Source organism: Channa argus, chromosome 22, assembly GCF_033026475.1.
Source record: "Channa argus isolate prfri chromosome 22, Channa argus male v1.0, whole genome shotgun sequence".
NCBI classification, from domain to species: Eukaryota; Metazoa; Chordata; class Actinopteri; order Anabantiformes; family Channidae; genus Channa; species Channa argus.
This window is the reverse complement of record NC_090218.1, coordinates 12,020,610-12,038,035: the sequence shown is the minus strand read 5'-3', so window position 1 is coordinate 12,038,035 and position 17,426 is coordinate 12,020,610. Positions and strand designations below refer to the sequence as shown.

General features: G+C 40.0%; 1 protein-coding gene across 2 annotated transcripts in view; it reads left to right on the top strand.

The window, feature by feature from the left end:
- Positions 1–12,066, top strand: part of sgcd (sarcoglycan, delta (dystrophin-associated glycoprotein)) — a 245,000-nt gene extending 232,934 nt beyond the window's left edge. For both annotated transcript variants that reach the window (XM_067491823.1, XM_067491822.1), the window contains 2 exons: positions 1,363–1,486; positions 7,544–12,066. In XM_067491823.1, coding sequence (XP_067347924.1) covers positions 1,363–1,486; positions 7,544–7,729 — 310 coding nt within the window. In that variant the 3' untranslated portion in view covers positions 7,730–12,066. The remainder of the gene's footprint in view (positions 1–1,362; positions 1,487–7,543) is intronic.
- Positions 12,067–17,426: the final 5,360 nt, after the last annotated feature.

The following is a 17,426-nucleotide window of genomic DNA, read 5'->3' as shown; positions in this document are numbered from 1 at the left end:
AATATAAGCAAGCATAACTTAATAATAAATCTTCAAAACTTGACAGCGTAGTAACTCAAAGGTCGATTCTGGGCATCTTCCCTTTTTTTTAGAAAACTGAAATACATTCTCCTGGCAAACTAATTATCAGACACAACATAATGGTTCATTTGTATGCAGATGATACATGGATATGTTCTTTTAATCCTATTGAATCTTGTTGTTTATGTCCCTCAAACATTAAAGGTATAAATGTTGGATGTCTCATAACTTAATATTAACACGGCCGAGTGTGAGTTAATAAAACAGCACAAATTCATCTACAATTACTCCAAAACCATGAGAAAAAAGCACATTTCCTTGCACACATCCTACCATCCCTGCATTTGCTGCCCATTGTTTTCAAAATATAGATTTACATACCTTCTATTATTTGCATACAAATCTTTTGTGAGTCGAAGCCTGATTGAACGAGTTGAAATCTTACCAAGTAATGTTATTTTACTCCTTTCGTTCCTTTCAACATTTAGTACTGTAACATCCACCAGGACCATACTGTACTGCAGCTCCTTCCCTTTCTCTTAGTATTCTGGAGATTTAAGTCACCACCTAAGGGACTTTGTTCCTTTAAACCTGCCAGGAGCAAATTCAGAAAATGACACCAGAGAACTGCAGGGAAATACATTAGCAATAAGTTGGGCTCCTCTATTGTTCTTCCTGCTCTTATATTTGGGTTTCTTCTTCTGCTGCCTTTGATGACACAACTTGTAATACTATCTCTACATAACATTTAGAATATTTCAGATATCTGCCATTAAAAACTGCTGTATGAAATACCATGTGGAGGTTTGGAGACTGGAGATGATATTGTAAGTGAAAGTTCTGCTATTGTCTCAAACATCATCATCTTTCTCTTCCAAAATAAAACACGTTTTTATTATTCAAAGGAATAAATATGTTCTGTGTTTTTACCAGCTACACTTTAAAGACTAGCCCTCATTTGGAGGTGTGCTTTATAACCTGCAGTTGGGAATTCAGTGTTGACTATCACATTCAAGAATTAAGAATTATTGTTTGTTTTTCTTGGAATCTCTAATGAAGACTGATGCCGATAGCTGCTAATTAATAACCGTAGCAATTTGTACTTTTTACAAGATCGTTATCAATGATGAATTTGCTTTTCGTGTAGAATTTCCAACAGACTAACGTCTAAATACCAGGTTATTTCTAGAGACCTATGAGGAAAGTCTGTGGAAAATGAAAACCTGGAAAGAAAAACCTGTAAAATGAAGCATTACAAGTTTTTCCTTTCTCCCGTCTTACTGAGCCAACAATAACTAGAAGCACTGATAACTGAGTTCTTCTCCCTCTGTGTGTCCCTAGGCTGGAGTCTCCCACTCGCTCCCTGCTGATGGAGGCTCCTAAAGGCATCCAGATCTTGGCCGAGGCCGGAGACATTCAGACCATCTGCAGGAACGAGCTGCGACTGGAGTCCAAAGACGGAGAGGTGCGTCAGCCTATAGCACAAATGAACCTTTCTTTGGTCTAAAGAAAAAAGAATTGCACCAAATCAGAAACACAGGACAAGTTCCTTATCCAGTTTGGTTTTTATGCCAAACATATTTCCAGAAAAATCAGGACACTTTTAAAAAAATAATAATAATAATAACAGAGAAGGCAACGGCACTTCTGCATCTTGTTTATATATGTTTTTTTCTTGGTAGAGCTTTAACTCCCTTTTGTACATACTGTATATTTCTCTGGAGTCTTTGCATGTGTTCTAATTTTATAAACCAAAGATGATAAATCCCCAAATTCTTTGCAATTATTTTCTTCAGAAACTGTGGTGATGAGTAAATAGTTTTCACATAGCCTCACAACCACAAGTTCTTCTGAAGACTTCACTATGATGCTTAGCTTTGAAATGTAACACCCAGTGTTTTCTTTAGTATGACACAACGTTCCCAGTGTCTTTTTGCCCCCAGTCGCTTTTTTTTTATTTAACATGATGAAATATTTGAACCAAAACTTTTTTTTTGGTATAATTTACTATTTAAAAAAAAAAAGCTGTCAAATACTTTGCAAATCGTTGTTATTTAAGTAACTACATTTGACGGCCTCCGTGTTTTGTGGAAAAAGGGTTTGTAGTTTTTATAACTGCACTCTCCAAGATAAGTGCAAAGATCTGATCGCGCAGAGCATCAGCCAAAAGATGAGCATGTGTTAGAGGAGAAAGAAAATGCTTCACCTCAAACGTTAATATTTTGTGTTTAATTGTGGGCTTCATTAAAAGACCACCGTGCTTGATGCTACATGTGAAATAAGAACTCAGTCCAATTTGGGATCAATGACTAAAAATAACTGTTTTTGTGTGTGTTAAAATTGGCCTGTTATGCCATTTATTTTTAGAGCAGCAACATTTTCTAGGTTGAAATTGTTTTGAATAATGGGTAATTAGCTCCACCAATCTTGGAACTGAAACGCAGCCTACATTGTTTTGAAATCAAAGCCTTCATTACATTCCTCTTAATTGTCTTTGCCCCCACCCCACCCCCCCGTGTCTTATTTTCTTGCACTTATGTTCAGCAAACAGCAGTCTAAACAATAGTTAACTCCCTCAGATGTTTGCTATTGGCTGGTGGCAATTTCCCACAGCCGAAAAACAGACCAGGAGCTCATTGTTTGTCTCACATCCAACCATCAGTCTCTAATTCCTCTTTGAGTCTTTCACATGATTCCTTGAACAAGTTTTCTATCCTCCCAGATTCCCGGGCTCTCTCCTCACATCATCTTCCTCCTTCGCCTGTCCTCAGATTATCTCTTATTTACCAGCTTCTTTTTTATACAAAGTTACTCATCCACTTATCATCCTCATGCTGCTTTTTGACTCCTTTTCTTCTTCTCCTCCCTGCTCCAACCATCCCCCGATTCGAAACACACATCAGTCCTCGCATTCATCACGCTCTGCTGCGCTGATAAAAGGATTTCCCTCCTTAGGTTGCACCAGTCGTGTCATGTCAGATCTGTTAAAATCAGGGAAGGAGGATTAGGGAGAAGAAAGTGTTTAAAAGTTTCCCACCCAAAAAAAAAAAAGTTTTATACATTAAGACAGCCCGCTGGTATGAAATGCCAGGAGAGAAAAAGAGGGAGAGGATGTTTCAGGAAAGGTGCCCTTGGATTTAGTGTGGTCTAAATTAAAGTAAGCACAGCTCTGGTCTCAAGCAGCTGCACAGTTTTCATGGGTGCGTGGTCGAAAGCGAGGCTGCTGAACTCTCGATTGGTCTATTGGCATAATTAGAATCACGTACTCACACTCCATTAGTGTTGCAAATGTCCATTTGTCAAACCTCTGTCTTACACACTCTCTCCCCTCAGGCACAGCCACCGCAATTACAGAAAGTTTTCGGCCATTAGACGCTCGCAACCCACACAGGCTGAAACCCAAATAGACTCGCACACAGTTGTGTGCAGAGTCAAACAGCACAAACCTGCTCCCAGTTACGTTAATGACACTGGTGAGGTGTTGGATGTGGTTGTGTCTTCACTGAGGCATCACAGCTGTATTTTTCCTCCCTCAAACAATTAGCAGTATAAGAATATACAGTAGCAGATGTATTATATGGGCTGTTTACACTGCATTGTACTAGATTTAGCAAATTTCCATCTGCATATTTAATCAGAATTATGTTCTCATTAGTGTGTAATCACCTTAAATTAACAATCAAGCATTTTCTTCAGCTTAGACTCAGCCTTTGATATCTACATAAAGCCGAGGTCGCCTTGTTTCGACAGTATCCTGTTTTCACGCTGGCTTCACGCTGTGATGCACAATGTGTTCTGACACCTGCAGATTACAGCCAGTAATAAACTTTAGCTGTGCAACATTAAAACCACCAGGTGTTCTTAATGTTGTGGCTGATCGGTATATACAGGGCCTCTATTCTCGTCTGCAAACATAAAAGTTTACGTTTGGCTTTCACGTGTGCACTGGTTTTATATGTGCACGCACGATGGCTGTATGTGCTCGAACACGTCGTCTCTATATGGATGGATGTAGGCGGAAGCTGCTGTTGCTAACCTGCTAATGATTGTGTCTTAGCTTCACTGATACTTTGTGCAGAGAGAAGGTGTAGTGCAGGTTTACATCTCCATTATGTGTCAGATGGTAGAAAAATGTTATTTGTAGGTTAAAGAGGACGGACTACGAGCCCAACGTAGACTGAGGAAACTGTGAAAACGAGACTTTCAATTTGACTGACAGCTGGGATTATCTCCCAGCCTCTCTCGTGACTGTAAACAGAACAATAGGTATTAATAATGGATGTGTGGATGGATAAATATTTTTCAAGGTGCAGCCTTTAACACTGACTTAGGAACTTGTTGGGACATGGGAGAAAAATAACTTTTGATTGGCGTGTCTTTTTATAACTGGGGAAAATCAATGTTACTTTACCCGACAAATCCGTTTGCACTTTTGTCCTTTCGTTTTTGCTTCACACACATGAACATGCCATGCACACACACACACACACACACACACACACACACAGGTTCTGTCAGTGTCACACACCATCCTCTGTCGTCGTGAAAGATTTGTTCAACAGCAGCTGTCTGAGGAAGTCAGCCGAGACCCTGCTTTAAAAGTGTTCCAGGTCATTTGACGGCGATGCCTCCCCAAGGTGCCTGGTAATGGCTCCTTTTACCTTTTTATAGCTGGAGAGCCCCCCTCTCCTCGGCCAGCGATGCACCGGTCTGGTACGAGACCCAGGAGGCAGTAAGGGGGGAGGGGAGGGGGCAGAGAAATGGGATTTGCGCATCAGTGGTTGGTGTGTGCGCGCAGAGGGAGGAGGAGCATTTGTTCCAATCGATGTGGGGTTAAGGGAGTAAAACGAGTGGATGAGTGGCTGTGTGTTTGTGTCAGGGGTGACAGAAGGAAGAAGTCAGCAGAGGAAACTTTTCTGTGCTGTTGTGTTGTTTTAGCAGCACAGAGTTTTGTGCTGGAAGCTGAAAAAACTAATTTTCGATTGTCACTGGAAATGATTTGGTCAGGACATTGTGATTGGGATTAAACAGACTTGATGGCCAACAAGTGCACAACGGCCAAGTCCTGGTGCAATAACAAGAAAATCATCCAAAAATGTTTGGAACTTGAATATAGATTGTTCCTGGGCTTAATCTCTGCTACAGTTCTCTAAAAGTCAGCTGGACAAACAGTAGATGTGTAGTAGTAGTAAATGTGCTCCGTACATCAGGTTTGACATCGTGTTTCCCGAAGGCAAACACATGTCACATACAGAGCATCCAGAAACTATTTAAAGCACTTAACTTTTTCCACATTTCTTTATGTTACAGCCTTATTCCAAAATGGATTAAATGTATTATTTTCCTCAAAATTCTACAAACAATACCCGATAATGACAACATAAAAGAAGTTTGTTTGAAATATTTGCAAATTTATCAAAAATAAAAAATCACATGTACATAAGCATTTATGGTCTTTGCCATGACACTGATCATCCTTGAGATGTTTCTACAACTTGACTGGATTCCACCTGTGGGAAATTCAGTTGATTGGACATGAATTAGAAAGGCATTCAACTGTCTAAATAAGGTCCCACAGCTAACAGTGCATGTCAGAGCACAAACCAAGACATGAAGTCCAAGGAATTGTCTGTAGAACTCCGAGACCGGAATGTATTAAGGCACAGATCTGGGGAAGGGTACAGAAAAGTATTCCGATGGTCACTCTGAAAGAGCTCCAGCATTTCGCTGTGGAGAGAGGAGAACCTTCCAGAAGAACAACCATCTCTGCAGCACTCCACCAATCAGGCCTGTATGGTAGAGGGAGCAGACAGAAACCACTCCTCATTAAAAGCACGACAGCCACCTGAAGGACTCTCAGACCATGAGAAACAAAATTCTCCGGTCAGATGAAACAAAGACTGAACTCTTTGGCCTTAATGCCAAGTGTCATGTCTGGAGGAAACCAGACACCGCTCACCACCTGGAACAATACTATCCGCACAGTGAAGCATGGTGGTGGCAGCATCAGGCTGTGGGGATGTTTTTCAGCACCGGGAACTGGGAGACTAGTCAGGATCAAGGGAAAGATGAATGCAGCAATGTACAGAGACATCCTTGATGAAAACCTGTTCCAGAGAGCTTTGGGCCTCAGACCTGGGTGACTGTTCACCTATAAAGGGGACAATGATCCTAAGCACACGGCCAAGATAACAAAGGAGTAGCTACAGAAAAACTCTGTGAATGCCCTTAAGTGGCCCGGCCAGAGCCCAGACTTGAACCCGATTGAACATCTCTGCAGAGATCTGAAAATGGCTTTGCACCAACGCTCCCCATCCAACCTGATGGAGCTTGAAAGGTACTGCAAAGATGGATGCGAGAAACTGGCCAAGAATAGGTCTGACAAACTTGTAGCATCATAGTGAAAAAGACTTGAGGCTGTTTTTTTTTTTTTTCGTTTTTGAATTTCAATAAATTTGCAAAGATTTCAAACCAACTTCTTTCATGTTGTCACGATGGTGTGTTGTTTTTAGAATTTTGAGAAACATACTAAATTTGATCCATTTTGGAATAAGTTGTGAATACTTCCTGGATGCACTGGATGTATTGTTTGAACAGAACCTCATAAAACTGAGCCTGTACTTTATATCTTGGATTTTTGATAGTAGAGAAGAGTCAACATGACCCTCCCCCAGTGTCTCCTCCTTCAGGAATGTCGAATGACCTTTGGACCACAACTGCATCAAGTTAGGGGAAGTTTGTCCCGACACACAGGTGACGCAGGGCAAACTTTATTGTAGATATCACTTTGCCATGAAGGATTGTTCCATCTCCAAGCTTCTTGCATATGCAATAAGTCTTGTCACTGTGTACTGAATGTCAAAACCAGCTGGAATACGCTGCTGGAATAACTATGGATGGGGGGGAAATGTCTTAACACACAAGATCTGATGTCAGAGAAATTGGAGTATGACTTTCCACACCTGGATCACTTAACATTCTGCACAAGCAGCAATGTGCAGTGCTCAGGTGTTAAGAGCCATAGACTCTATTTATGCAAGGCCAATTTTGTGAGGACGAAGACCTGGGAAGAAAAATAAAAGCTGAGCTAAGAGGAGCAGGGAAAGAGATTTGCTTTGAGAGCAATTACAGCTCAGAGACGAGAAGAGACATGGTTCAGCCAGGGTTAGCTGAGGTAAAGATGAAAGAGAAAAGAAACTGATCGACTCTTCGTCTGAATAGAAAATGAAAATCATGAATATAAAGGTCAAATGTACCTTTCAGCATGTGAACAGTTGCAGGTGCAATGTCAGATGCAGACAGCCTTGGGACGTTTTAGCAAGATGGCTGCTTCTCTGCCAGATGTTTTATGTCCCGACTACAACAGAAAAGTTCTGTGCAGCTGGGCTCCGTCCAAACGCATTAACTCACCAGAAGAAAAAGAAAAAGAAGCCGTACTTGACTTAATATAATTAAATAATAAATAATTTTAATTCCGGACTTGGCTCCTTGTCTTACACGGCACGCTGTCTGTCTCCCTCAGATCTCTCTGGATGCTCGGAGGATTCGCCTAATGAGGCTGCCAGAGGGGAAGGCCTCCACCAGCTCCTCGTCCTCCGGGACCAGGCAGACTGTCTACGAAGTTTGCGTTTGCCCCAACGGGAGGCTTTTCCTGTCCCAGGCCGGCACCGAATCCACCTGCCAGATCAGCAACAGCGTCTGCCTCTAGGACTCTCTCTCTCTCTCTGTATCTTTCTGTCTCTCTCTCTCTCACACACACACACACACACACACACACACACACACACACACACACACACACACCTGAATACAGAGATGAGCTGAAAGAAAGGTGGGCAGAAACAGACTGATTCACAGCTAACAGACGACACAAAGACTGCCAGAGCTGTGGGAAATACAAACCATGATGGATTCCGTACCCAAACGGATGATGAATACACTTTCCAATCACACTCTGTGACTGATCTTTAGGTTCGACCGATATGTTATTAAAGACTGGTACTGAAAATTTTGAACTTCAGCTGCTGACAGCTGATATTTTGTGCCAAACTTTTAACGTTAAATATATTTTTCCCTTAATTTTCTATTAGTGGGAGTGGGAGAGGCTTGGATGCATTGTTGTGATTATCATCAGGCTTTACGAGCGAATTACATGACGTAAATGAAAAAAAAGTGCAGTTTTCTTACTGAAAGAAATGTTCGCTACGATCACATTGGGAACATGTGACACTGAATGGACACAGTATTGGTCTTATATCGGTCTGACCTCAACAGTCATGATATTTATCAACAGCGTACACACACACAGACATGCACACATGTAGTGTTTCCCACACACACACACACACACACACACACACACCATGTCTATGCTCATAAGAGCCTCCTGGTAGAAACTGGGAAGAAAATCTGCAGATTTACGAGAAGAGACACTGATCCGTTCCCTTTCTCCTCCAGAGCTTTTCAGTACCAGAATCACTAGGGTGATCACCCACCTCTTTCCTTATTCCTCGTTCTCTTTTTTTCCTCCTCAAGCGCTGAGATAATTTAAGGGTTTTAACTTCTCCTGTTGCTTGTAACACATGTAAAGCCCAATAGGCACAGTTAGACAGTAAGCACCTAACGACTGCTAACGTGGGCCTGTTGTGACCTGGATCAGGATGAAATGGCATAATCAGCATAATACTTACAGATTCAGACGTGTGTTTGCATCAGATGCTGATAGTGTGTGTATGTCGATGTTTTTCCAGGTACTCGATCACCGCAGCCCTGCGTGTTTTCAGCCATCCCTGCTCTGCCCACTGCTGATTGACTGAACACACCTGATCCAGGTGATCAGCAATGTGTAGTTAGGAAAACAAGCAGGGCTGCAGCGCTCGACTACCACTGGCCTATGTCATATTTTACAGTTTCTATTCATTTTCAACCAGACTGAAGTTTTATGAGAACAAGTTGTTGCTAAAGTGGAACTTTACCTAAATTATTTGGCCACATATGGTGTTAGCTCAGTGTACGACTGATGAAACATTCGCGTGATGTATTATTTTCGAAAGCCCCTTTGAAATTAATTTCCTGTGCCAGTTTATGGGAACAATTTCCTTTCAAAATCCACAAATGAGCGCAGTGTCCTGACTCTGGATGATAATCATTTGATCAGTGCTTGACCGTATTTTTATGGTCAAACATCCACCTGCAACATGTTCTGTTGGTTTCCATCAAGAAGAAACTGTGCAAAGCTCCGCAACTGCTCGGAGACAAAATTGTGATTCTCATTTCAACCTCCTTTTTGTTTCCCGTTTGGCCTGATACAATGGGGACGGCAGCTTTTTTCTGGCCCTGGGGGAACATGAGCACTACTTGAGCTCAGTGTATTACAGTACCCATCACCTTGATAAAATTATTTCAGTATTATACAACAGTCCTGCTATAAATTCTTCCAATCATGCCAATTATACTATTGCGTGTTGCGATGCAATTTGTCTTTTTGAAAAGAAAAGTTCTCATTTTATTTCTCGAAAGGAGACGAAACGTTGCCCTTTCCACTGAACATGGTGTGACTCATGTAGCACCTGTTTCTCCTGGTGAATTTTAGGAAAAACGTATCAGAAAAATATTAGTTAAAACACAAACTAAATGAGGCTGAAATGAGAATTTAGAACTTTGCAGTAAAGGAGCACTAACATTCTGAAATGAAAACGGCATCAGTGCTTCAAGCAACAGTTGACAAGCTGATTTGAATTCACGTAATCACCGTCCGTGTTGGTTTTGCTCGCACCGTGTACCTTGCTGCTCCTGGCACCTTAACACTTCAGGAAAATTTTTAGGAGCAGCTCATTACACACAGAAAACCGAACAAATGTCAAACATGTACGCTGCTCCAAACTTGACGGTGGTCACCCTACTTGTTTCTTGCACTGGGACATTTTTCAAAAAGGACATAAAAACAAACTAATGCGAACCACTCTGTTGAAAGAGGGGAACTGTGCCTGTGCCTTATGTCAATGCACTTGTGGCAAGAAGAAGCACATCACACAGATTTACTTTGGCATCAGCGAGTCACACGGTCTCTGATTTAAGTTGAGTTCCATCCTGTTCACAAACCACCTCCTTCTGTACGAATGCAAAGACCTTCTGCCGCGTCTGACTGTAGCTCCCCCTGCTGTCAGTGTATGACTCTGCATAAGGATGTTGTTTTTCAGTTTTACCACTTTTTAAAAAAAAATGGGCAAATATTCTATCTGAAAACATGTATGTGTTGTTCATGTTTCAATGCTAAATGTGTGATTCTGTGGAGTTAAACTTTAAGGGGTCTGACTATTTATTCAAAGGCACTTGGCCAAAAAACAAAAAAACCATCCACTTTAGTTGCCTAAACTCAGGGAAACTAAAGAATAACGAACGCTTTTCTGACTGAACTCAAATCCCACGGTTAAAGTTCAAAGATGCACAGCACAGTAACATATAGACTCCTCATGTTTTCTTCTTTAAATACACCTTTTTCACAGCTTTAACTCAATGTAATGTAGCCATGGTTGACAACTGTCAGTCTGAGGTTTTGTGAACAAAATGATCCAAAATGAGTTTATGATCATTTCCACATTTGCCTTTGGAAAACAGTCCAAGTTTAACAGGTCTGTAAGTGAAAACCAACATGGCTTTTTGAAATAACTTCCAAGACAAAAAAAACCCAAAAAAACAATTTTATAAAATCTATAACATAATCTATTTTAGGTAATTTTGTAGTCTTATGTTTGTGAATAGTGTTGTGGTGTTTAGGGGGAAAAGCACTTTGGGCAGAGATAGATTGTGGTTTTGTTTATTAGGTTAATAAACACATTGTGTGAAGTGACTGTTAAATGTTTTTATATTAAACCAAACCACAGTCTTTCCCCGTCCTTAACCAAGTGCTGTGGGTGTCCCACAAAGTCACATAACACTGTAGACAAACTGGATATTGTAATGGAAGATTGGATATTATGAATAATTTTATCGATATGTTCATCAACTTTTTTGATTAACTAGTTTCATTATTTGTCATCTGTATCCTCATTAAGCTCTTGTCAAAAACGTAATCCGGTCGACTCATTTCTTTAGTGGACAGTTTTAAGCTCATCCTTAATTTGCTTACAGATACACTTTGCTTCAATAATGACATTTTATAGGATAATGTACATCTTATGTATCTCATCTTAGGCCACTGGCTAGTTGCCCACATGTATGAAATTGGGGAGTTAAAGAGCTCTGAAGGGAGGAGTGTAGTTATTCGGATCAAGCTGCCATAGAAATGTGATGACATCCGCAGGAAACCGGACGCTTTTTGGCCAAGTGGCTTGTGGCGCTGAACAGACTCATAGCAGCTCATAGCATCACTTCTATCTGGAGTTGTTTTAAAGTGCTGCATCCTCACCAAGAGCAAGGTTTACCAACCTCCTCACTGTCTCTCCGCGTCTCTATTGATGTGTATAAAAGGACTTTCAACAAATTGAACCTGTCTGATATTATAGATTTTTGAATACATGTACACGAGAAATACATCTTTTTATACGGTTGTATATGTAAATAGTGTACACATAACTGCAGTGGCGCACATGAGGCGGCAAGACGAAAACTGCTCTTTTGCAACCCATCAAAAGATTTTTTATGATGTACATCAGTATGTGTTTTTATACTAAAAATAGCAAAAAGAATTATGTTGAAGGAAATTCCCTGAGTTCGCATGTACAGCAATGTATACAACATTTGCCTGTGGAGAACAAGCTGGTTTCGTTTTTTGCCGTCTCCTCCTTCCTGTACTCGTCTCTCCTGCTGAGCTCAGATGTTTCCCACAAACACAAACCTGCTTCTTCTTTAGTTTTTTGGTTTTGTTGTGGTTCTGCTAGGCCTGAGGTCTTTGCATTCTCTCCAAGTGTGCTGTGTGTAAATTTGTGCCATTATGAGTGAGCTTTTGTTTTGTTCTTCTGCTCCACACAACGTGTTGAATGATTCTCAGAGAAGCAAACACATGAACCAAAAGTTAGAATTAAAAACAAACAAGGAAAAAAAAAAGCCAAGAAGGAATTGATACACAGGGTTTGAGGAGAAATGTGCTGCAATAATCGGATAAAAAGAGAAACTGGCAACAAAATCCACTGCACATACTGAGGATGAGATAAGATGCGTTATCATTGTCATCGAGGAATTGTCATGGATTCCATCAGTAAAAGTAATACAGGTCACAGTTACACACGGCTCATTTATTAAAATAAACAGGCAAAATATGGCAGCGTCCTGGGTTTGAGTCTGGCTGAGGACCTTTGTTGCTTCACCAAGCTAATAAAAGCACGTCTTCAGAATTATTCATTATTTTAAGCGTGATGTGGATTAATAGTAGTTTAAAGGTGATTGGATGATGACATCACTCAGTGGATTGTGTTGCTAATCAATCAACAATCTTGGCCAAGTCACATTCTCTTTCAACCCCATGTGTTCACAGGGTTCCTAGTTTGCCATCCTGGATATTAACCTTTTTTTTTTTTCTTCATTCAGTCTGAAACTGCCATTCATGCAGTAGTTTTCAAAGATGCCAAAATAAAAGGCATTGTTCAAATCGACTCCAGTAGTCCTTCAGTAGCAGTGAGTAGAAAAATAATTACAATTTCTACGGACTCAAGAAGGAAAGTTATCACTTTAAAATTTCACCTGTTGCCTGACGTTAAGGTCCTGCAGCATCACTTAACATCTCGAGTCTTGGACAAGTAAGAATCTCCACAAACCACCACACCAATAATTTTTTTAACTACACTTTTCTTCTCCACCATCTGTCAGTTTAATGCTTCCTGTATAATCCCATGTGAAAGACGCATCATAACCCAATGCCACACAAGCCTCATGAAGTCAATTATAAGTTAGATATCGCTTTCAGAAAATACAAAAATGTTACAGCATCCAGAGTATTTGAACAGATCCAACTTATCCACTGGACGGGACTACGAAGAAACTGGTTATTTAATTAATTATTTAATTAATTATTAATTCATAGAGTGGTTATCGTAACCACTCTATGAAATGATAATTGAACGTTTTCAACTTCTATAAAATGACCTTTGTATTTTGGAAGTGTTGAGAACACTCAGCTACACACTGTTAAGAATGTTTGTAGATGCACCCATAGACCAAAGGGCCACAAAAGTATTTTATGTACAAAGTACACAGAAAGTTGCACATTGGTTGCCGCCCTACCTCTCGACAGATGCAAGAGACATTTCATCCATCAGGGGAAGCAAGAGTCTCCCCATGGTCCAAGCCAGGTTCAATGACCTGGCTATGAAAGAAGACTACATTTAGTTAGCGCTGACATAAAAACAGATGCTGCTTTCGTATAGAAACAAATCTAAATTAATAAATCGCCAAACTGGAATAGAAACCACAAAGTGCGGTACAGTGTCTCCATTAGTGCCCCATAGTTGAAACGCAAGAAATAATGTGTTATGTTGCAAAAAGCTATTTTGCCTAGTTTTGGGTTTAGGGTTATTAAAAATGAGCTTCCTGTATAGCCCCAAATTAAAAACACCATGATGATCCACACCTCCGTCATTTGTTAATCTTCATTGACTAATTTCAATTTCTATCACACTTTGAAAATGGTGCGAAGCATGTCATCTGTATAAATGACGGTTTCTTTTTAGAGATAATGTTCCAAATGCTGTATATTAATGTGACGTCCTGTATCATTAATGATCTGGAACAATTAACCTAGATAATGGATCTAATCTCCACCGAATGTCAGAAGACAGCGGCCCACTTGGTTTTATGATTTCTGTGTCTTCCAGGTTATACATTTTAGCTTCATCATCTTCATGACTCTTGTTTGGGGGAAATATGAGTAATTTTATGTGTGAAATTTGTTTCCAGAGAGATCGGATGCTTTTTATTTGACAAGTCTCTTGGGTTTCAAAGAAAATTGCCCCATGAGCATTTAGTTCGGCATTAATGAGGCTTTTTTTTTTTTTTTTTTTTACAAACTGTATTTTTAAATCTCACAACTCGATGCCCTTTTGCCTCCCGGTGTGAATTCGAAATCTTGTAAGTCCATCGGCACCAAGATTAGAACTAAAACAGCTGTTGCTGTTGTTTCCTGTCTGTCAGTGAAAGTCAAATGTTTGATCCCTTAAAGCCATTTCAGCCGCAGCACTGGCCACATTCACTCCGCACAAAGTCACATTTTCTTCAGCGTATTTTAATTCAATCATTTTCACTCGACCCACATGCTGAGTCCCGGCTGACTTCAGTCTCGGCCAGGCCTCCTCCTCCTCGTTTGCTGCGTTATGAGCCGAGTGAACCGGTGCCACCACAGATTAGGCCGCGCTCCTCGCTTCCTCTGGCTTAATGTTGGCGAGGCCGCTCTGCAGATAGTGAGTGTTTGATCTGTGTTTTTGAGCAGCTGGACTCCTGCAGAATGGGCTTCGGCAGGTCAGTTCATTAGCCAGCCTTCGCTGAGCAGAGTCTAACCAGAAGCTCCAGATATACTGCAAAAATGATTAATCTGATTTTATTAAATCTGTTGGCCGGTGTCATATTTGCAGATAATTTATAAACGACTTTCCCTCTGTTTCTCCATCATAACAATATCTATCAAAGGAAGGAAGTTAGTGTGATTGCTGTTTTCGCATTAATCACACATCATATGTCCTCAGGATGAGGACAGGATTTGAAGGTCAAGCATCTTTGAAGATGACTTCATGCCTGCACTTCTTTGTTTGTGCCACCTTCACAGAGTTCCCTCTCTCCTGGATTGTAGGAACACAAGGTCCATAAAGCCGAGCACAAGCTGACTCTGGCTTTTTGTTTCTCATGCCTCAGTTCAGAGAAGACTGAGTAAACTGAAATGTTTCTATTTTGTTAAAGGTTTACTAAAGGTCGGCAGTAAGAAATGTAAAGTAAGTAAGTAATGCAAAGCAGCCTCACTTGAACAATGACTGTGGGAAACTTTGGACCTTTTTTTATTATGCTTATAAAGGCCTGTTCGCAAAAAATAATAATCTGTTTAAGGGATAATTTTAGTAATTTTCTATATTAATTATAGTTTCTACATTTGCCCAAACACAAATTCTTAAACCAATAACAAACTGACTTTATTCTGTCTACTGCAGCCTGGATTAACTTGTTCGTCTGTGCTATGAACCTGCACTGGGTGAAATCTTTCATCATTTCAAAATACATTTAGGAGATATTTTAAAATAATTAGTGTTATAAAATAAGCGAAAGTCAACTGTACATAGACAGGTTTTGTTTTTTGTTTTTCAAAATTACAGCAAAAACAAACAAACAAAATCCCAGCGCATTAAAACATATGGGAAGCAGCACAGATTTGATTAGATTGTGGTATAAGTCAATGCAGTAATACAGAAGTCAAAATTCAAATTTGGATAATCTCAAGAATTAAAGTTAAAATGCTTAATTCAAAAGTTTGAAGTTTGTTGCCCTGAAATGTTTTCTTTGCTTTTTCTCTGTGTAGCGCATCCTGACTTTCATTGAAAATTTCAAATACTGTTTTTTTTTTTTTTTTATGATTCTATCTTTCACTTCCAGACAAAAGTTTCCAGTAGCTACATTTTTTCACAGATGAACAAAAGCAAAGTGTAGTGTGTTTTTTTGTTTGTTTGTTTGTTTTTATGTGAATTGGACCAGACGGAGATTTGAAAATCCGAGCTCTCGGATCTCGGTAGATGAATTAGTGACACTGATCTGATCCTGCAGAGCCAAAGGTATTTTTTGCCACTTCACAATGGAAAAAGCCAAATGCAGTCAAAATTCACATCATGTCCCTTGATAACAGCGAGAGCAGCTTCCACAAAGCTCCATCCACGGGCGTCTTGTTCAAATTCTGTAGATTTGTAGCTTTCAGCATGCAGGGAGCTGCATACTGTGCAGACTCAGCCTTGATGAGAACTAATTCCAGTCCCTAACTGTGCAAAACACAACAACAAAAATCCCCTGAGGCCTAAAATGCATATTCCCCCAAAGATTGTCTCTCTAAAAGATGTCAAACTGTTGACACCCCCAACTGCAAACAAAGTCAATTGTTAGTCTCCGTGTATATTTTGAAAGCATGAAACTCAATGTTTGGGGGGAAAAATTGTTTTTGTTTTTCGGAGTTTGAAATTTAAAGGTGGGGCAGAAAAGACAGAAGTGTAAGAAGACACAACCAGAAAAGCTGAACAGTCTGTGTGATGTAACCAGAGTTAACTAATGTAAACGTTAACGTATTGAGACGCTGCAGTGTCGCTAATGTTTGCTGCTAAATGAATCCACAGGACGATAAAAACCACTAACTTTAGCAAAAACTACACCTCAGTCCATAATCGATCAATCACTAATCACGTCCAACATGATTTTATTTTATTTTTATACCTCTGTCTCATATATAAACTAGCACAGGACAGGTTTTCATCCATGTACTTTACTAGGCTCTTCACTTCCTGCTCTCCATCTCAATTTTGTCCATCATAAAACCACAGTAGTTAATTATTTTAGTGCAAATAAACAATAAACAAACAGAATCATGCAGGTCCTCACAGCACAGTTAGCAAACTGCCGATAGTTATGTCGCATTTTATGTTAAATCACAAAGACTCTGGTGGTGAGATGGTGATGTGTGACTTCCTGACTCAGACAGTAAAGGAATTATTGCACGAATAGTAGTAAGTTAATAATGTTTTGACCCATCAGACAATGAAAATAAGTGAATTCGGGCGTCCTGTTTGTTGTGTAGAAGATGCAGGTGGCAGGTGAGTTGATGCTTATCCTCGTAGGCCGCTGATGGATGATCACTTGAAAAAAGTGGTGATAGGAGGATTTTTTGAGAATGTCGGTGATTTTGAGTTCCATAAAGAAAATTGTGAAGAAGTGTTTTTAATCATGATTTTACACTGTGGTTAACAACAGATATTTCTATTCAACAATGCAGTGGTTAGCTCGGCGGCTTTTCAGCTAGAAGGACCCTGATTCAAATCCTGCTGCCTCTAGCATTCTGTGTGGAGTTTGCATCTCCAGGGTGGACCCTGCCACTCGTCCTATTACAGCTTATATGTGATTAATTGATTTGTTTCATCTGGTTCCATAGATAGATATATGTGGGTGTCATCAGCATAGCAATGGAAATGTATGTGTTTTCTAATAATGTTGCCTAAATGAGACATGTATAAAGTAAAAAGTATTGGTCCTAACACAGAGCCTTGTGGAACTCCATAGCTAACCTTTGTGTGCATGGAGGATTCATCATTAACATGAACAAATTGAAAGATTTAAACCAACCTAGTGCGGTTCCTTTACTCCCAATTTCATGTTCCAGTCTCTGTAATAAAATGTTGTGATCAATGTATCAAATGCAGCACTAAGATCTAACAGAACAAGTATAGAGACTAGTC